General features: G+C 47.0%; 1 protein-coding gene across 1 annotated transcript in view; it reads left to right on the forward strand.

Moving 5' to 3' along the window:
• Nucleotides 1-2,439: 2,439 nt before the first annotated feature.
• LOC138520469 (keratin, type I cytoskeletal 19-like) overlaps nt 2,440-21,251 on the forward strand; it is a 71,294-nt gene continuing 52,482 nt past the window's right edge. Inside the window, exon 1 of the mRNA XM_069632842.1 lies at nt 2,440-2,896. Coding sequence (XP_069488943.1) covers nt 2,501-2,896 — 396 coding nt within the window. The 5' untranslated portion in view covers nt 2,440-2,500. The remainder of the gene's footprint in view (nt 2,897-21,251) is intronic.

The following is a 21,251-nucleotide window of genomic DNA, read 5'->3' on the forward strand; positions in this document are numbered from 1 at the left end:
AGTGAGGGGAAAGGAGGGTGAAGGTGTGCCAATGATGAGGATCTCCGTCTTGCTGGCATTCAGGTAGAGATCGTTGGTGGCACACCAATCCTGAATGGCAGTTAGGCAGTCAGAGATGAGAGAAGGCGAGGAGGTGACAGAGGGAAGCCTGAAAATGAGTTGAGAGTCATCAGCATAGCAGTGGAAATTGGAGCAGAAAATGGCAATTCAGTGGGCAATAGTTGCCAGGTATTGGTTGAAAAGCCAGGGTGAGAGGTTAGACCCTTGGGAGACCCACAGATAGAAAGGGAGCTAGATTAGAGGAAGGACCCAAGTTGGACCTGGGAGGGTCGATCAGAGAGGAAAGAGGTCAGTCAGGCCACATCTTGATCAGTGATACCCAGGTTGTCACAGAGACACTTTAGCAGGATGGTATGGTTGACTATGTTGAAGGCAGAAGAGAGATCGAGTAGGAAAAGGACAGAGGGGATATTAGAATCAAGGTTGGAGAGCAGATCTTCACAAATGTTCAAGAGAGCAGTTTCTGTGCTTCTGGCAGATCTAAAGCCAGACTGATGGTCGTGGAGACAGCCAACAGAGTCAGAGTGAAGGTTAAGCTGAGAGATGGCCAGATTTTCCAGGCGTTTGCCCAGAAAAGGAGTAATGGAGATTGGGCGATAGATGGCGGGGCAAGAAAGATCAGCTGTGGGTTTCTTGAGAAGAAGATGCACAAGAGAGTGCTTCAGAGGGAAGTGGAAGGCTCCTGAGGCAAAAGAGTGGTTTCAGAAATCAGCAAGTGCTGGAGCGAGGGTATCAATGTGGTCCTTGATGGTTTTAGAGGAACAGGGGTGAAACTGTTTTATGAGGCTTTGATAGATTGGATTTGGCTATCAACCTCGTCGGGGGAGAAAAGAGGAAAGGATGAGAAAGTGGGAGGATGTGGCTGAAGGAGGGTGAGCGTTCAGAGCAGGAGAAGGGAGAGGAGGGAGGGGAGATGGTGGACAGAATGTTCTGGATTTTTTAGATGAAGTGAGATGCAAGGGCATTGCAAAGAGCCTGTGAGGCGACAGGAGGAGTAGAGGCTTCAGCAAGGTTGGCCAGCTCCTTGCAGATTTGAAAGAGTTCAGCCGAGTTGTTAGATGCCGCAGAGATGCAGGCTTGGATGTGGGCTCTCTTCTTAGTGTGGACAAAGAGTCAGTATTGTCTTTGGAGCAGGCGACAGGCCAGTTTGTCAGAGGATGAACAAGAAGCCCTCTATTTCCTCTCGGCCGCCATACACTTACTTTTAAGTGTAGCTTGGTCAGAGTCATATCAAGAATTGCACTTGGCTTTGGGCTTCAAACAGATCCTCAAGAACATCAAGAGTATAAGAAATGGAAGAAAAGAGCACAGATAGGGCTTTATCAGGATGTGAGTCAGCCAGAGGTGGGGAGGGGGGAAGAAGGTAGCGAGGAAAGCCTCCAGTGACACACGCTTTATCAGCGGATGTCCGAGAAGGTAGGTGGCAGTGTTGGGGTAGGCTTGCCCTGAGGGAGTAGAGGGAGAGCTGAGAGGAGAGGAGGGAGTGACTGCTCCAGGAGAAAGGAGTAGTCAGAGGGGTAGAGAGGAGGAGGTCAGTGGAGATCAAGACATCAAGTGTGTGCAAAAGCCACGTTTTGAGAGATTTGCAAAACTGGAGAATCGGGGCATTCTGAGTTGACACCAGGATCGAGTTCCAGAGTGTGGGTGCGTGACAAGAGAAGGATTGTTTGCAGAGCCTCTCTTTGCAGACCTTGTGCCAGAGAGGAGGCGATGTGATATGTTTGTGCATTTACCAGCGAAGTAGAAAAACTGCAAAGCTGTGCCTTGCTCAGAACATGTGCCAGAGCCCTTGAGACTTAGCCGCAAACATCTGTCCTACCAGTATAGGGTGATACTGTGCCAGGATTGTGTTTGCTGTATTAAATGAGATTCTCTTGCCAGGTGAATGTCACTGACGACCCTAAGGGGTAGCTCTGCATTGGCCAAGCAGCCTTTGGCACGTGATCACATCCAGGGGGAAAGAACCAATGGCTACTCTTCTCTGTAAACATGCTCTGGGTAAAATGTTATAAAAACATACACATCGACTTCTACCACTGCACGTTTTTACACGTTTCCTTCAAATGTGCGTTTATCTGTCATCCATCACATAACCAGCAGAAAATAAGTATATGGTGCTGATTTATTGATTGGTGAATTTTGTCATTGTCTGACGGCATAAACGGTGCTTAACCGTTGAGCCATCCCAGGAGAATTATTAATTTATCAATTCTGTTGCCACCTTTTTGCATCTCTATGCGGCACACAAGTCAGTCCATAGTTCAGTTTCGCTCTGCGCTGCTATCAGTTCTCAGAAAGAAAGATAATAAAGAGGGTGGGTCTGGTGGCAAATAAGCCTTCCACCTGCTCTATAAAAACCGAAGGCAGCGTTTGCTTCCGCGCAGTCCACACTCCAGCCGTAGACTCCAGCTCTGACTTAGACTCCTCACTCTCCGTCACAATGGCCAATAGGGTAGTTGTCCAAAGATCCAGCTCCTCTTCGTCAACCCGCTTACCCAGTGCGGGCTACAGAGTTGCTGCTGTGAGTCAGATGGCCCCCAGCGTCTATGGCGGAGCAGGGGGCTATGGTACCCGGGTTTCCACAAGCTCTGTGCCAGTCAACTACAGCTATATGCAGTTAGGTTCCAAAGACAATATCTTGCTGTCGGGCGGTGAGAAGGTGACCATGCAGAACCTGAACGACCGCCTAGCTGCCTACCTAGACAAGGTGCGCTCCCTGGAGAGCGCCAATAGCCAGCTGGAGATCAAGATCAAGGAACACAGTGGCAAAGTCTCGCCCACCACTGGCCGCGACTTCAGCAAGTACTACCAGACCATCCAGGACCTTCAGGCTCAGGTAGGAAGGCACATGCCCTCTGTTGAGTAGAAGTTTGTAGACCAGACAGCATGCACCCACGCACCGGCTAGTGTAGTATTATCAAACCCCATGGGAAGAATGTAGAAACAGCGGCAATGTGTTTGGTAATCAGTTACTATGACTGCTTCATGACTTTGTTGTTGATCAAGAGAAATAAAACATTAAATTTATTAAATTTAAAATAATAAAGTAGGTCTTAAAATGTTATCAGAGTTGGAGGGCAACCCAACTGCTGGTATAACTTGCCATGGGAAGGGATGAGGCCAGCAGATTAAATTCGATTTTTGTTTTATAGTGGTAAAACCTTGAACATTAGAGAGAGAATAGCAACCAATAATGTTTAAAAAATGTAGCACTCCCAAAAACAGAATACACGGCTCATAAAGTTCATTGTGCAATTATTTAGGGGAAGAGGCCATCTTCTCACGTGACCTCGCACCCCCCTCCCCCCTTCCCACACCCCATTGCTACTAATGGTCCACACAGGTCACTGTTTCCTTATCTCATTTCTACCACCATTGGTTGAAATTATGGGAAGATGGTAATCTTAGAGAGCATCCTTCTGGTGTCTTAGGAGTCCTGGCCTTCCCTCCTTTCAGAGAGGCTTTCCGTCCTGACCGCCCTGGTGGCATTCCGAAAGGCCCCCGCCATTCAAGTCATGCTATCATCAGAGTATCTCAAACAGTGCAGCAACGCTGGCCAGCAGCTAGACTAATGCTTCTAACAGACATAGAAGCCGGTCCACGTCACTCTGGCTCTCCATGGCTCTGCAAAATATGTGCACTTTTATTTCGAGGACTCGCCTGATATAAGCAGTCGGAACGCTGTAGAACAAGGGTATGCTGTAATAGGGTGCAATACAATGGATGAATCTGATGGGGGAAGATTATCAATTGGAAAGGCGTGGAGAGAGGAGATAGAAGTGATGAGAGGCAGAAGATACAGTTTAAGAAGAGATAGGAAGATCCAGCCCTAAATGGTGCCTTTTTTTTTCTCCAACTTTGAGTTCCCACATTCTGACCCCTCCCCGCCCCCCTCCGCCTATCCCTCGCCCTCCCGCCACCTGCACCAGCCCTTGGGTCTGCAGCAGGGCTTCTCTGGATTGACTGATTCTGATTTGTGAGAAGAACCAAGTCTGTTCCCACTGAATCATTTCAGAAGACCCCAATCTTTCCACGCCACTAAGCAACTCCTCCCGCATGTTTCCCGCATGTTTCCCGCCTGTTTTGTGCCAATCTTTACCAGCTTTAGAAAGCAACTCTGCATTTATTGTTTCTGTGCTTCTCTCTCCAGGCTTCCGCCCTATTGATTGTAGCCACTTAGTTCGATTTTCACGACATTTGTGTTGGATAAAATCAGGGAACACTATCCACCCGCCAACGAAGCACTTCTTTTGTTGAGGGGGTGAGGCGTCTACTACCTGTGTACCCAGAATATGACATCACTGTGGAAGCATACCCCTGAACGCATCATCACTGCGTCTCAATATTTCCAGAGTATTTCATCTCTGTGCTACAATCTAACACTGGCACCAGAATGATGCCCAATTAGCTCATGGCTGTACCAGAACAACAAGCCATTGGGCCAGCACTGGGCCGGACTTCCTTATTTTACATTGCGCCAAAACTGCACTAGACTTTTCTAGTAGTATGTTCCTGCCAACATTTCTGTATCATCTCCAGCCTTTGTTAAAGATGTGGTCATGTAAATGCACTTTTCAGATGTTTTTAAGTGCAGATACGTTTTCAAAGGGGAGTTCCAGGAAGTCAGAGCCATTTATTGACACCACTTTTCTTGAACTATCACCTTAAGATGCATTCCCTCAGGATGCTAAAGATTTTTCAAATAGACTTCTTCACAGACCCCTCACTCCACTCACTCCCCTTACTCCCCTTCGCCCCCTCACTCCCCTCACTCCCCTCACTCCCCTTAGCCCCCTCACTCCCCTCACTCCCCTCACTCCCCTTACTCCCCTCACTCCCCTCACTCCCCTCAGCCCCCTAACTCCCCTCACTCCCCTTACTCCCCTCACTCCCCTCACTCGCCTCACCCCCCTCACTCCCCTCACTCCCCTCAGCCCCCTCACTTCCCTCACTCCCCTTACTCCCCTCACTCCCCTTACTCCCCTTAGCCCCCTCACTCCCCTCACTCCCCTCACTCCCCTTAGCCATCTGACTCCCCTCACTCTACTTACTCCCCTCACTCCCCTCACTCCGCTCAGCCCCCTCACTCTCCTCACTCCCCTTACTCCCCTCACTGCCCTCTCTCCCCTCAGCCCCCTCACTCCCCTCACTCCCCTCACCCCCTCACTCCCCTCAGCCCCCTCACTCCCCTCACTCCCCTCACCCTCCTCACTCCCCTCACTCCCCTCACTCCATATGCCTACAAATGTGAAGGCTGCTCTGCCTTCATGGGTGTTTTCAGACTTGACAAACAGAAAGCACAAGCAGCCTCCCCACTCTTTGCCTAAGAATTGAAGCCTTTTACTGCCCACACTTTAAACATGACAGTATTGTTACTTTAAAAGAAAACATGGGCAGACTGTCACTTTTTTTTATGAATTAATATTATGACTTCATATAAAAAGGCATCAGCCAAAGCTGTGTGTACGTGTGTTAAAACATCAAGCAAATTCATCTATTGCAATGTTCTCCCAATAAAAGGGGCACCCCAATCAGCAGATACATTTCACTGAGAGCAGAAGAGATTAAGCCATAATGCTGACAGGCACCATTGGACAGGACTCATAACTGCAGTCTTGTTAAGTCTCCACTCACCATGAACACAATCGCAGGTTATAACTCTGTTCGTATATTGCGATGTATGGCCATCCTGGCCACGACATTCAATCGTACCCTGGCTTTGTGTAAAGTTAAGTTTATAGGTGTGCCAAATGAATGTTGGCTCTACCCCACCGATCTGGTACCTATATTAACAATTTCTTGTGAGATTGGGTGGTGTATAGCTGCATTGGTCACAGAGAAGTGACTAAAGCCCCCAGTCTGGGGCACAGATATTACTTCTTTTCATGTAAAGTGAGACATGGATATTGTAGCTCTGACATCTGATATAGCTTCCAATCATGTTGACATGTATATCCTCATCATTACTCCAACATGAATATCCTTCATTTAAAGATAGGCATGGATGTCCTAGCCATGACCTCTCATGCTCTGTCCCTTCCCATAAATATAGAGAGGAATATCCGAGCCCTGATCTCAGTTATCATTTTGCATCATGCACATTTAGATGTGGCTATGTAGCCATGACCTCAAATATGTCTTTCCTTCTTGTAAAGTAAGTCATGATACCATAGACATGACCACTGAAAGGATTACTCTTTGTGTAAACAAACATGAATATCCTAACTGTGACCTCATATATTACTTCCCTTGATGCAAAGTTAGACATGGATATCCAAGCCATGACCTCTGATATTACTTTGTTTCATGTCAAGTTAAACATTAATATCCCAGCCATGACCTCCAATGTTAGTCCCCCTCATTTTAATAAGACATGAATATTCTAGTCATGTCCCCGGATATTACTTTCCCTCAATTAAAGTTTTAAATGCATAATCTAGCCATGACCTCTGACATGACTTTGCTTCATGTCAAGCTAGACATTGAGATCCTGGCCATGACCTCAGATATGACTTCCCTTCATTTAATGTTTGACCTGATATTTTACCCATGACCTTCAACATGACTTCCCTTCATTAAAGGTTAGACAAGGTTATCCTGGCCATGGCCTCAGACATTACTTCCCTTCATGTAAATTAGACATGGATATTCTATTAATACATTTAGAACATATCCTCTGTTTATTCAGGGTTAGTTTTGGGATGTACTGGTGTAGACCGCTAGACGTAACCTCTTTCATTTTGCAGGAGCATATGGAAATGTTATTCATGGCCAATATTCCTACTGCCTTTTATAGAAAGAACTATTTGATAATTCTAGGAATAGCCTCGGAAGGTCCCATCCTCCCTGTTGAATAAGATTCATCAATGCTAGTCATGCGCTTCAACCTCTTTTTCCCTTTACGTGGCAAAGATGCTCATCCTTACGATGAGTAGGTTGGAGACACGATACTCAAGATCTAACCACTATGCATGCGTAGTGTGATGACACTATTTTACACTCATTGCATATCAGTAATGAGGGCATCATCCTAGCGATGGAACTTGCAAGTAGCATGCCCTCCCCGAAAGAATGACACGACGCCATCTCAGTCATACGTTTGTAACATGACCTTCACCTCTATACAGAACTGAGACATCATAAAATGCATGTCCCCCTATCTTATCAGGATATGAGATGACAGAGTCTTATCATGATTACATGCAGTGCCCTCTCTTTCCACAGAGCAGGATACAGCAATGTTATTCATTAGCTTACCCCCCCACCCTCCCGACATCTTGGCACATAAAATGTACACCATGATTGTCGCGATCAGAGATCATACCATCTCTATCACCATACTCCGTATGGACACTGCCCTCCAAACTTTTTTGCCTTATCTTCTGATAGCATCTTTAACATGTTCTTATTTCACAGGATTATGCCTCAGGCCCGTGAGTCACACCTCTTACCTCATATTTCTTTGAGTAAGACTGTGTAACCCATCCTGTGATAAGGTGGTTGATAGTATCTGCTGCACCACTGCTCACTATCTAATCTTGAAGTTTTTGAGCAAATGCTAATACCGTGGACTATTGCACTGCGATCGGGGGGCAACGTTTTTGCAATGAGGCTCCTGATCCAGCAACCTGTGTCCTTGCTGATGTTCACCTGCACTGCTTGGAACTTGGCAAAACAATATAATAAATAAGTCAGACAACTTATTCTTTGTTTATGAACTGTTGAGATAAGTCTCATATGATATAGTATGATAGTTTATTTATATAGCGCCTATACACAATGTGTTTCAAAGCACTTCAAGGCAAGGGAGGGAACAAGGGAAAATACAATGACATTCTTACAGGCCATGAACAGTAAGGATGTGAAATTAACTATCGTACTCGGCCTGACGACATTTCAGATAGTGCAAGAGCTAAGACATAGATAAGGAAGGGAGGGGGAGAGTGGAAAGAAAATGGAAACAGACAGGTGACTACCATACTAGGCCTGACGACATTTCTGGTAGAGACGGAGAAAAACAAGAGGTGTGGGCGAGGGGTGCAGAAAGGTAGGGGAGGAACAAAACAAGCGACTATCATACTAGGCCTGACAACATTTCAGATAGTGCTGGAGGGGGAGTTGGGGAGGAAAAAACCAGTAAGGGGAGGGGGGGAGGCAGACGAGGTTGCTATCATACTAGGTCCAGGGACAATTCTGATAGAGTAAGTGCTTAGAAGAAAGTAAGGGGAGGAGATAGGAAAAGGGAGAAAGGGGGAGGAGGAGAGAACAGAGAGTAAGCAGTCAAAAAGAGTCGAGAAGCAAGAGGGGAGAGCGAATACAATTGCAGAAGTCAGTAGTAACACAATGTTGCAAGCCAGGATACAAGATGAAGATGGGAACAGAATGATTCAGGCCCACCATGAGTACAAGATGCAAGGGAAGTCCAGAATGAGAGTTGAGAAAGGGTGACGCACCATGAATGAATGAAGTCCAGAAAAGTCAAATCCAGCATTGGCCACAAGACAGTGATGTGAAACCAGAATTTATCAGGACAGACTCCTGCAGAAGTAGGCTTGAGTGGGGTGAGGGGCGAGAAAGGTAGAAGAATCAAGTAAAACAGGCAACACCTGTGTGCGAGAATGGTGGGGGCACAAGGGAACATGACGGGGAGGGACTAGAGGGGGTGGGATGGCCTGTGTGGACAGAGGGAGTAACACATGTTGGTGCATGCTTACCTGCTGTCTGAGCAGGGGTTTGGGCCCTGGGTCCTCCCAGTTGGAACAGGAATTGTCCTTTTCTTCTTCATAAGCACAATGACTGCATCTAAACACCTTCTATATTTTATGGTTTAAGGCGCAGGCCTTGCTCGAGAGCAGTGGCGCGCTGTTCAGAGTGTGGGCAGGCAGCATATGGGTTAGCATCTGTTAACAGTAGTGCAGTAGTGAGAGTCGGGATCTGTGCGTCGGTATGTGCATACATTGGAATTAGTCATTGGTCAGGTGCTATGATATGATATGATATTTTATTTATATCGCGTTCATACACAAGTAATTCAGAGCGTGACAAGGCAAGGGAGGGAAACAAGGGAGAACCAAAACAACGATCTTACTAGGCCAAGTGACATTGAGACCGCGCAAGTGCATGGGAGAGGGAAAAAGGGAAAGTGCATGGAAGGGGGGAGAGTTGGAAAAGTGTGGAGCAAAGGAAACAAACAGATAAATAATGAATAAGTCAATAAAACAAGGCATCAAACAGTGCTAGTGCAGCCAGCAAGTGGCACGTGCTGGGTTTTAAGCAGGGTATGTCTAAGAAGTGCTGACATAAAGCAGGGTGGGGGGTGCTGTATGGTTGCAGATACAGACCCCCAGTGCAAGGGATTGTCCGGAGGCAGTGCGGGTGGGTGGCAAGGTGAGCAGGTATCTGGACTTAAAAGACAATGGGTAGGCATGATGCATGGTGTCGAGACAGGATCAGCAGGGGAGTAGGCAGAAGCAAAGAGGAAGGTCTTGAGTTGCTTCCAGAACCGGAGATGGTTTTCCTCAAGTTTCAGAGTGGCAGGGAGGCTGTTCCAGAGAGAGGCCTAGCCGAAGACAGAGATCTACCCCCAGCTTGTTTCTAAGAAAAACAAACTGACCCTGAGGGAGTTGGAGGTAGAGGAGCGAAGAGCTCGAGAGGGGAGGTACTTATGAAAGGAGAGCTGAAGGTATTTTGGGCCCAGACCACAGAAGGCCTTGTGGACAATGCAGAGGGTTTGGCATGTAATCCTTGCATCCACTGGGTGCCAATGGAGAGATTTCAGGGCTGTAGACATACGATCCCAGGGCTTGAGTCCAAGGACAAGTCTGGCAGTCTTGTTTTGAATAAGTTGCAAAGGGCGGAGAGTAGAGACAGGTAGATTTAGAAAAAGGCTGTTACAATGGTACAACCTAGAGAGAACCAGGGCTCAGGAGACCGTGAGCTTCGGGGGGAAGGGGAGGAAAGGCAGACTAACTCTAAGGAGGTGCAGTAGGAAGTTTGACTTTTTTGAGACATCAGAGATGTGGGCAGAGAAAGAAAGCATGGAGTCAAAGATGACCCTGATGTTCTTAGCCTCATAGTTGGGGGTTGGAGGAGGGCCAAGGGAGACCGGCCAGAGAGTGAGGGGAAAGGAGGGTGAAGGTGTGCCAGTGAGGAGGATCTCCAGCTTGCTGGCATTCAGACCGAGATCGCTAGCGGCACACCAATCCTGAATGGCAGTTAGGCAGTCAGAGATGAGAGAAAAGCGAGGAGGTGGCTGAGGGAAGCCTGAAAATGAATTGAGTGTCGTCAGCATAGCAGTGGAAATTGGAGCAGAAAATGGCAATGCCGTGGGCAAGAGTTACTAGGTATTGGTTGAAAAGCCAGTGTGAGAGGTTAGACCCCTGGGGAACCCCACAGATAGAAAGAGAGATAGATTCGAGGAAGGACCCAAGTTGGACCTGGGAGGGTCGATCACAGTGGAAAGAGGTCAGCCAGGCCAGAGCCTGATCACTGATACCCAGGTTGTCACAGAGACAGTTGAGCAGGATGGTATGGTTGACTACGTTGAAGGCAGAAGAGAGATCGAGTAGGATAAGGACAGAGGGGATGTTAGAATCACGGTTGGAGAGCAGATCTTCACGGATGTTCAAGAGAGCAGTTTCTGTGCTTCTAGCAGCTTTAAAGCCAGACTGATGGTCGTGGAGACAGCCAATAGAGTCAGAGTGAAGATTAAGCTGAGAGATGGCCAGTTTTTCGATGAGTTTGCCCAGAAAAGATTGGGCGATAGATGGCCGGGCAAGAAGGATCAGCTGTGGGTTTCTTGAGAAGAGGGTGCACAAGGGTGTGCTTCAGAGGGAAGTGGAAGGCTCCTGAGACAAAGGAGTGGTTGCAGAAACCGGCAAGGGCCGGAGCGAGGGTATCAATGTGGTCCCTGATGGTTTTAGAGGAACAGGGGTGAACCTGTTTGGATGAGGTTTCCATAGATTGGACTTGTCTAGCAACCTCGTCGGGGGAGAAAAGAGGAAAGGATGAGAAAGAGGCAAGGGGTGGCTGAAGAAGAGTGAGCGTTCAGAGCAGGAGAAGGGAGAGGAGGGGGGGTGGACAGGATGTGCTGGGTTTTCGAGATGGAGTGAGAGGCAAGGACATTGCAAAGAGCCTGTGAGGTGACAGGAGGAGTAGAGACTGCAGCAAGGTTGGCCAGCTCCTTGCATGTTTTAAAGAGTGTAGCCGATTTGTTAAATGCCACAGAGACACAGGCTTGGATGTGGGCTCTCTTCTTAGTGTGGACAGAGAGTCGGTATTGCCTTTGGAGCAGGCGACAGGCCAGTTTGTCAGAGGATGAACAAGAAGCCCTCCATTTCCTCTCGGCCGCCCTACACTTACTTTTAAGTGTAGCTAGGTCAGAGTCATATCAAGAATTGCACTTGGCTTCAAATGGACAGGGGCAAGAGCATCAAGAGTATAAGAAATGGAAGAAAAGAGCACAGATAGGGCTTTATCAGGATGTGAGTCAGCCAGAGGTGGGGAGGGGGGAAGAAGGTAACGAGGAAAGCCTCCAGTGACACATGCTTTATGGGCCGGATGTCCGAGAAGCTAGGTCGTAGTGTTGGGGTAGGCTTGCCCAGGGGGAGGGGAGGGAGAGCTGAGAGAAGAGGAGGGAGGAGGGAGTGATTGCTCCAGGAGAAAGGAGTAGTCAGAGGGGTAGAAAGGGGCAGATCAGAGGAGATCAAGACATCAAGTGTGTGAAAAAGCCATGTTTTGAGAGATTTGTCGAATTGGAGAATCAGGCCATTCTGAGCCGACACTGGGATCAAGTTCCAGAGTGCGGGTGCGAGACAAGAGAAGGATTGTTTGCAGGTCCTCTCTTTTCAGACCTTGTGCCAGAGAGGAAGCGATGTGGTATGTTTCTGCATTTACCCGCAAAGTAGAAAAATTGAAAAGCTGTGCCTTGCTCAGAACATGTGCCAGAGCCCTTGAGACTTAGCCGCAAACATCTGTCCTACCGGTATAGGGTGATACTGTGCCAGGATTTTGTTTGCTGTATTAAATGAGATTCTCTTGCCAGGTGAATGTCACTGACGACCCTAAGGGGTAGCTCTGCATTGGCCAAGCAGCCGTTTGAAGGTGATCATGTTCAGGGGGCAAGAACCAATGGCTACTCTTCTTTGTAAACATGCTCTGGGTAAAATGGTATAAAAACGCATACGCCGACTTCTACCACTGCACGCTTTTGCACGTTTCCTTCAAATGTGCATTTATCTGTCATCCATCACATAACCAGCAGCAAATAAGTATATGGTGTTGATTTCTTGATTGGTGCATTTTGTCATTGTCCGACTGCACAAACGGCGCTAAACCGTTGAGCCATCCCAGGCAAATTATTAATTTATCAATACTGTTCCCACCTTTTTGCATCTCTATGCGGCACGCAGGTCAGTCCATAGTTCAGTTTCGCTCTGCGCTGCTATCAGTTCTCAGAAAGAAAGATAATAAAGTGGGGGGGTCTGGTGGCAAATAAGCCTTCCACCTGCTCTATAAAAACCGAAGGCAAAGTTTGCTTCCCCGCAGTCCACACTCCAGCCGTAGACTCCAGCTCTGACTTAGACTCCTCACTCTCCGTCACAATGGCCAATAGGGTAGTTGTCCAAAGATCCAGCTCCTCTTCGTCAGCCCACTTACCCAGTGCGGGCTACAGAGTTGCTTCTGTGAGTCAGAGGGCCCCCATGGGCTATGGTGGAGCCGGGTTCTATGGTACTCAGGGTTCCCTTAACACCAGCTCTATGCCACCCAACTTCAGCTATATGCAGTTAAGTTCTAAAGACAATGTCTTGCTGTCGGGCAATGAGAAGGTGACCATGCAGAACCTGAATGACCGCCTGGCCGCCTACCTAGACAAGGTGCACTCCCTGGAGAGCGCCAATGGCCAGCTGGAGATCAAGATCAAGGAACACAGTGGCAAAGTCTCGCCCAGCACTGGCCGCGACTTCAGCAAGTACTACCAGACCATCCAGGACCTTCAGGCTCAGGTAGGAAGGCACATGCCCTCTGTTGAGTAGAGGTTTGTAGACCAGACAGCATGCACCCACGCACCGGCTAGTGTAGTATTATCAAACCCCATGGGAAGAATGTAGAAACAGCGGCAATGTGTTTGGTAATCAGTTACTATGACTGCTTCATGACTTTGTTGTTGATCAAGAGAAATAAAACATTACATTTATTAAATTTAAAATAATAAAGTAGGTCTTAAAATTTTATCAGAGTTGGAGGGCAACCCAACTGCTGGTATAACTTGCCATGGGAAGGGATGAGGCCAGCAGATTAAATTCGATTTTTGTTTTATAGTGGTAAAACCTTGAACATTAGAGAGAGAATAGCAACCAATAATTTTTAAAAAATGTAGCACTCCCAAAAACAGAATACACGGCTCATAAAGTTCATTGTGCAATTATTTAGGGGTAGAGGCCATCTTCTAACTTGAACTCGCAGCCCCCCCCCCCCAATCCCCTCCCCTTGCTATTAATGGGCCATACAGGTCACTGTTTCCTTATCTCATTTCTTCCACCATTGGTTGAAATTATGGGAAGATGGTAATCTTAGAGAGCATCCTTCTGGTGTCTTAGGAGTCCTGGCCTTCCCTCCTTTCAGAGAGGCTTTCCGTCCTGACCGCCCTGGTGGCATTCCGAAAGGCCCCCGCCATTCAAGTCATGCTATCATCAGAGTATCTCAAACAGTGCAGCAACGCTGGCCAGCAGCTAGACTAATGCTTCTAACAGACATAGAAGCCGGTCCACGTCACTCTGGCTCTCCATGGCTCTGCAAAATATGTGCACTTTTATTTCGAGGACTCGCCTGATATAAGCAGTCGGAACGCTGTAGAACAAGGGTATGCTGTAATAGGGTGCAGTACAATGGATGAATCTGAAAGGGAAGACTATCAATTGGAAGGGCGTGGAGAGAGGAGATAGAAGTGCTGAGAGGCAGAAGCTACAGTTTAAGAAGAGATAGGCAGATCCAGTCTTAATTAATTAGTTATTGTCTTTTTTTTTTACATCTTTGAGTTGCACACAATCTGACCCTCCTCCTCCGCCCCCTCCCCCTCCCGCCACCTGCACCAGCCCTTGGGTCTGCAGCAGGGCTTCTCTGGATTGACTGATTCTGATGTGTGAGAAGAACCAAATCTGTTCCCACTGAATCATTTCAGACGACCCCAATCTTGCCACGCCGATAAGCAACTCATCCCACATGTTTCCTGCCTGTTTTTGTGCCAATATTTACCGGCTTTAGAGAAGAACTCTGCATTTTTTGTTCTGTGTTTCTCTTTCTCTCTCCAGACCTCCGCCCTATTTATTGTAGCCACTTAGTTCGATTTTCACGACGTTTTGGTTGGAGTAAATCGGTGAAAACAATATCCACCCGCCAACGAAGCACTTCTTTTGTTGAGGGGGTGAGGCGTCTACTACACGTATACCCAGAATATGACATCACTGTGGAAGCATACCCCTGAACGTATCATCACTGCGTCTCAATATTTCCAGAGTATTTCATCTCTGCGCTACCATCTAACACTGGCACCAGAATGATGCCCAATTAGCTCATGGCTGTACCAGAATAACAAGCCATTGGGCCAGCACTGGGCCGGACTTCCTTATTTTACATCGTGGCAAAACTGCACCAGCCATTTCTAGTAGTATGTTCCTGCCAACATGTCTGTATCATCTCCAGCCTTTGTGAAAGATGTGGTCATGTAAATGCACCTTTTAAGATGTTTTAAGTGCAGACACATGTTTTCAAAGGGGAGTGCCAGGAAGTCAGAGCCATTTATTGACACCACTTTTGTTAAACTATCACCTTCAGGTGCATTCCCTCAGGATGGCTAAAGATTTTTCAACAAGACTTCTTCCAAAGCCCCTCACTCCCCTCACTCCCCTTACTCCCCATAGCCCCCTCACTCCCCTTCGCCCCGTCACTCCCCTTACTCACCTCACTCCACACGCCTACAAATATGAAGGCTGTTCTGCCTTCATGGGTGTTTTCAGACTTGAGAAACAGAAAAAAGAAGCAGCCCCCCCCCCGACTCTTTGACTAAGAATGGCAGACTGTCACTTCTTTTATGAATTAATATTATGACTTCATATAAAAAGGCATCAGCCAAAGCTGTGTGTACTTGTGTTAAAATATCAAGCGAATTCAACTATTGTAATATTCTCCCAATAAAAGGGGCACCCCAATCAGCAGATACATTTCACTGAGAGCAGAAGAGATTAAGCCATAATGCTGACAGGCACCATTGGACAGGACTCATAACTGCAGTCTTCTTAAGTCTCCACTCACCATGAACACAATCGCAGCTTATAACTCTGTTCGTATATTGCGATGTATGGCCATCCTGGCCAAGACATTCAATCGTACCCTGGCTTTGTGTAAAGTTAAGGTTATAGATGTGCAAAATTAATTTTGGCTCCACCCCACTGATCTGGTACCTAAATTAACAATTTTGTGTGAGATTGGGTGGCGTATAGCTGCATTGGTCACCGAGAAGTGACCAGAGCCTCCAATCCAGGGCACACACATGTTCTATGTACTAAAGTTTAAGTTAGACATGGTTACCTTAGCCATGAACTGGGATATTATTCCTGTTATTCAAAGTTATACATGGCTATCCAAGTCATGAGCGCTGACATTTCCTTCTTTCATGTATAGTGTAGTTATCTTGGCCATGGCCTCAGATATTACTTTGCTTCATGCGAGGGTAGAAAAGCATATCCTATGTCTGACCTCAGATATTAATTTCTTTCATGTAAAGTGAGATATGGATATTGTAGCTCTGACCTCTGATATAGCTTCCAATCATGTTGAATTACACATTAGTATTCTCATCATTACTCCAACATGAACGTCCTTCATTTAAAAATATGCATGGATGTCCTTGCCATGACCTCTCATGATCTGTCCCTTCCCAAGCATTTAGAGAGGAATATCCGAGCCCTGATCTCATCTATCATTTTCCATCATGCAAATTTAGATGTGGCTATGTAGCCATGACCTCAAATATGGCTTTCTTTCTTGTAATGTAAGTCATGATACCGTAGACATGGCCACTGAAAGGGTTAATCTTTATGTAAACAAACGTGAATATCCTAACTCTGACCTCATATATTACTTCCCTTGATGCAAAGTTAGACATGGATATCCAAGCCATGACCTCTGACATTGCTTTGCTTCATGTCATGTTAAACATTAATATCCCAGCCATGACCTCCAATGTTAGTCCCCCTCATTTTAATAAGACATGAATATTCTAGTCATGTACCAGGATATTACTTTCCTTCAATTAAAGTTTTAAATGCATAATCTACCTATGACCTCTGGCATTACTTTGCTTCAAGTCAAGTTAGACATTGAGATCCTATCTATGACCTCAGATATGACTTCCCTTCATTTAATGTACCAATGACTTTCAACATTACTTCTCTTCATTAAAGGTTAGACAAGGTTGTCCTGGCCATGGCCTCAGACAATACTTTTTTTCATGTAAAGTTGGACATGGATATTCTATTAATACATTTAGATCATATCCTCTGTTTATCCAGGGTTGGTTTTGAGATGCAATGGTGTAGACTGCTAGTCGCAACCTCTTTCCTTTACAGGAGCATATGAAAATATTATTCATGGCCATTAATCTTAGAGCCTTTCTTAGAAAGTACAATTTGATCATTCTGGGAATGGCCTCGGAAGGTCCCATCCTCCCTGTTGAATAAGGTCCATCAAAGCTAGTCATTGACTTCAACCTCTTTTTCCCTTTACGTGGCAAAGATGCTCATCCTTATGAGTAGGTTGGAGACACGATACTCAAGATCTAACCACTATGCATGCGTAGTGTGATGACGCTATGTTACACTCCTTGCATATCAGGATATGAGACGACAAAGTCTTATCGTGATTACATGTGGTGCCCTCTCTGCGCAAAGAGCAGGATACAGCAATGTTATTCATTAGCTTACCCCCCCACCCTCCCGACATCTTGCCGCATAAAATGTAGACCATTGTCGTGATCAGCGATCGTCTCTATCACCATACTCTGTATGCACTCTGCCCTCAAAGCTTTTTTACCTTATCTTCTAACAGCATGTTTAAAATGTTCTTTTTTCACAGGACTATGCCTCAGGCCCATGAGTCACACCTCTTACCTGATATTTTTTTGTAGTAAAACTGTGTAGCCCTCCCTGTGATAAGGTGGTTGATGGTATCTGCTGTGCCACTGCTCACTATCTAATCTTGGCCTAGGGTCCCGCCCAGGCGTCAGCTCTTAAAGCACAGTGACGGGGCATTGTTAGTGCCCTGTCATCTCGTCAGCAAACGGTTTGCAAGTGTTTCGACACTCCGCCCGTCGCTATGCTCACAATCATTACCACTGCATTAGAGACCACTTCAGGGCCCTCTGCACACTTTTACCCATGTCTCAGTTGATAAATGGTCGCTCTTTTCCCTTCTCTCTGTGGCAAAGATTCAAAAGGGTATTGCATTAACAAATTGAAGTTGATGGCCATAAAACACACTACATGAAAAGATTGCTTCACTGCTGTATGCAATGTCTAAACTGCAAACAAATGGCTAGGACTTTTATTTTGAAAAGGTGTCAATCTGCGGTCCTTGGGCATTTCCTACTGCTCTGGTGTCTGAGACCTAAGGAGTTGATATGCTACGTGTCATCTTCTGATCTTGAAGCAGAGGCAGAGATATCACTCAATAAGAGATCAGATTTGCAAAATGGCTATGACATGTAAAAGGTAAGATCAATGGAGCAGTCGCATGTCATTAAACGCTGTTATATGATTGGCTGCAGCAAGCCCTCTGGCCTTTACGAGGTGTTTTCTTCCCAAAAGGGCCGTTTACCACTGGGATGCAAGTCTTTATTACACATTAGCACGCTGTGCAGGTGCTTCAACCAATCAGGTTGCTCAAAACCTGGGCAGATTCTAACAATCCAAGCCCGAGTTCTGAGCAACCCGAGCAGTGGAGGCACCTGCAGCCATCTCCCCTGCCCACTCTTCACCTCCCCACTCTTTCCTTCTCCATTCCCCGCTTCCCTTTGCTTACCTGTAGCAGGGCTGCAACGCTGCGGAACTCACTCCATAACAGAGCCCGACTTCCTGTTCCATAGCTGCCATTTTAGGTAAGGAATGGATGCCTTTGTATGAACCAACGGGTCACGCGCTCGCCGTGACCTTGTTGATTCATCCAAATGTATTGCTGTTGGCACCCCGAGGGATAGACTCAGGGTGCTAATAGCAAGAAGCGCCCGTTTTGGGGCCCTGTGTTAAGGTCCTCACTTCGCTCTGGCCTATAACTTGAGCCCTGGGCCAATACCAGCTGGTTAAGCCCCCAAACAGGTGATTATTGCCATATAAAGATGTATATTGGACAAAGATGGACTGAATAAGGGTCGTAAGCTTTTTCTATTGGTTGTATCCCTGACAGTAAAACATCACCATCCTGCTACTCCCAAGAACTCCTACCAACTTACTACTTAACATGAAGCTTCCCCAGAGGAGTGTCATAATTCTTGAAAGATGACAGCCTAAGCATGTATGCACTGAATGACCTCTTACTGGGAGCTGGGGCTGGTATCTCAGTGGGGTGATGTCATGTCTGTTGAATCCACACACGAGCAAGGCTTCTGAGTTTTGTGACAGTTCCATTTTCTTCTTGGAAACATACCATAATGGTCTCTGCTAGACATATTAGACCTTCTCCAGGTGTGTAGGCTATCCTGTTAAAATGAGGACACCCACTTGGCTAACTCCCACCTCCGGGCCACTACTTTGCATAGCCATCCCAGCAGGCTATATCATGATCTGCTTCAACAAGACACCCAAAAAAGGCAGTGGAGTCACCCCCATCTATAAAGTCTCCCCCCCAATGCATGCAATGGCGCAAATGGGCTAAAACACGGTGGTGTGGAAGGTTGCCCAGAGCAATGCCAGTGGCTCAGATTCATTCAAAACCTTCCACCCATCACTTTTGTGCTTATTGTTTGTCTCACTATGTGGGAGAGGGTATGCCCAGACGTGGGTCCCTTGCTCGCTGCGCCATAGGGAACCAAGCTACACCTCACTGAGGAAACCCAACAAGGCCGAAACATGTCTGGGGTTGCTTGTATTTCCGTGCAGAGGGGACCTGGCCTAGCAGTTTAGGGCTGGGCTGCTACCATTGGTGGCAGTACCTGACTGATTTGCATATGGCTGAACCCCTTTTGCAATGGAGCAGACGGGCTAAAAAACGGTGGTGTGGAAGGTTGCCCAGAGCAATGCCAGTGGTTCAGATTCATTCAAAACCTTCCACCCATCACTTTTGTGCTTACTGTTTGTCTCACTATGTGAGAGAGGGTATGCCCAGACGTGGGTCCCTTGCTGGCTGCGCCATAGGGACCCAAGCTGCACCTCACTGAGGAGGCCCAACAAGGCCAAAACATGTCTGGGGTTGCTTGTGTTTCGGTGCAGAGGGGACCTGGCCTAGCAGTTTCGTGCTGGGCTGCTACCATTGGTGGCAGTACTTGACTGATTTGCATATGGCTGGACCCCTTTTGCAATGGCGCAGACAGGCCAAAAAACAGTGGTGTGGAAAGTTGCCCAGAGCAATGCCAGTGGTTCAGATTCATTCAAAACCTTCCACCCATCACTTTTGTGCTTACTGTTTGTCTCACTATGTGAGAGAGGGTATGCCCAGACGTGGGTCCCTTGCTCACTGCGCCATAGGGAACCAAGCTGCACCTCACTGAGGAGGCCCAACAAGGCCGAAACATGTCTGGGGTTGCTTGTGTTTCCGTGCAGAGGGGACCTGGCCTAGCAGTTTTGGGCTGGGCTACTACCATTGGTGCCAGTACCTGACTGATTTGCATATGGCTGGACCCCTTTTGCAATGGTGCAGATGGGCTAAAAAACGGTGGTGTGGAAGGTTGCCCAGAGCAATGCCAGTGGTTAAGATTAATTCAAAACCTTCCACCCATCACTTTTGTGCTTACTTCCCTCCCACTGCATGCCATCAACACCTGCCCCCTACCGAACTGTGAACCACTCTCAGCCAAATTGAAATGTTCACATAATGCCATAAACACCATTCAACTCATATATCGGCCCTACTCACACGTTCGAAGAGGACCTCATTTAACTCATTTCATCCAAATGCAACTCAACCACACAACTCCTTCTATTAGGTGAGCTTAATTTGGGTTTCAGCAACCCTTCCAACACTGAGGATGCTGCCCTGCCTAACTCTCTGGAAGCCCTAGGTTGCACCCAATTAATCACAGAACCTACACACTCCCATGTTCGTATCCTAGATTGGCTTGTGGTCCCCGCCCACATCAGATACCACCACCTTAGTTGAGCACTACAACATCTTGTTACGCACGTCTGTTGACGAGCTAGCCCCAAAGCTAAAAAACCCAAACAGATTAAACACCTAAATTCTTGGTTTACCCCCAGCCTTCGCTGCACCAGAGCTGCCAAAGGAACGGCAGATGCTGCGTGGCTCAAAGAACCCACGTGGCTAACAAAGCCCTCGTCTTGAACATCTCTCTCCACTATGAACAATCTATCCTCACCTTGAAAGCTGCCACCTATAATGAGAGAATTTCCAAAGCAGGCTCCAGCTCCCGAACACTCTTTGCAATCCTTAAGTAACTAGAGACTCCCATCTCCCCACCCCCCTCCATCATAAAAGACAAAACCTGGTGCATTAGCATCCAACACACCCTTACAGGCAAAATCTTTCAAATACAAGGAAAAATAAAAGCCAATCAGATTACCTTGCCAGCCCCATTACTTTAAGTTTCCTCTCCCCATGGCCCCATAGCCATCCCACATTACAGTTCCAACCAATCACCACTTCTACTCTTGCCAACATCATTAAAGGCCTCAAGCCTTCCTGCTGCAAGGGAGATGCCTGCCCAGCCTCTATGGTAAAGGAATGCACAGAACCTCTTCTCCCCCTCATTGCTACCATTATCAACACATCCTTCTCCACCTGCATGGTCCCTGTCTCGCTCACCAACTACTGACCAATCACAATGGTGCCCTTCCACCTGACAATCATGGACATAGTCGCATACCTGCAGATCCAATCATCCATCGAGCTTCACCACATCCTGGGAACCCGACAGTCAGGCTTCCACCCCAAACATGGGATGGAAACAGCTATCCTAGACTTGAAGA

This window comes from Ambystoma mexicanum, chromosome 13, assembly GCF_040938575.1.
Source record: "Ambystoma mexicanum isolate Mex_15411 chromosome 13, UKY_AmexF1_1, whole genome shotgun sequence".
Classification (NCBI taxonomy): Eukaryota; Metazoa; Chordata; class Amphibia; order Caudata; family Ambystomatidae; genus Ambystoma; species Ambystoma mexicanum.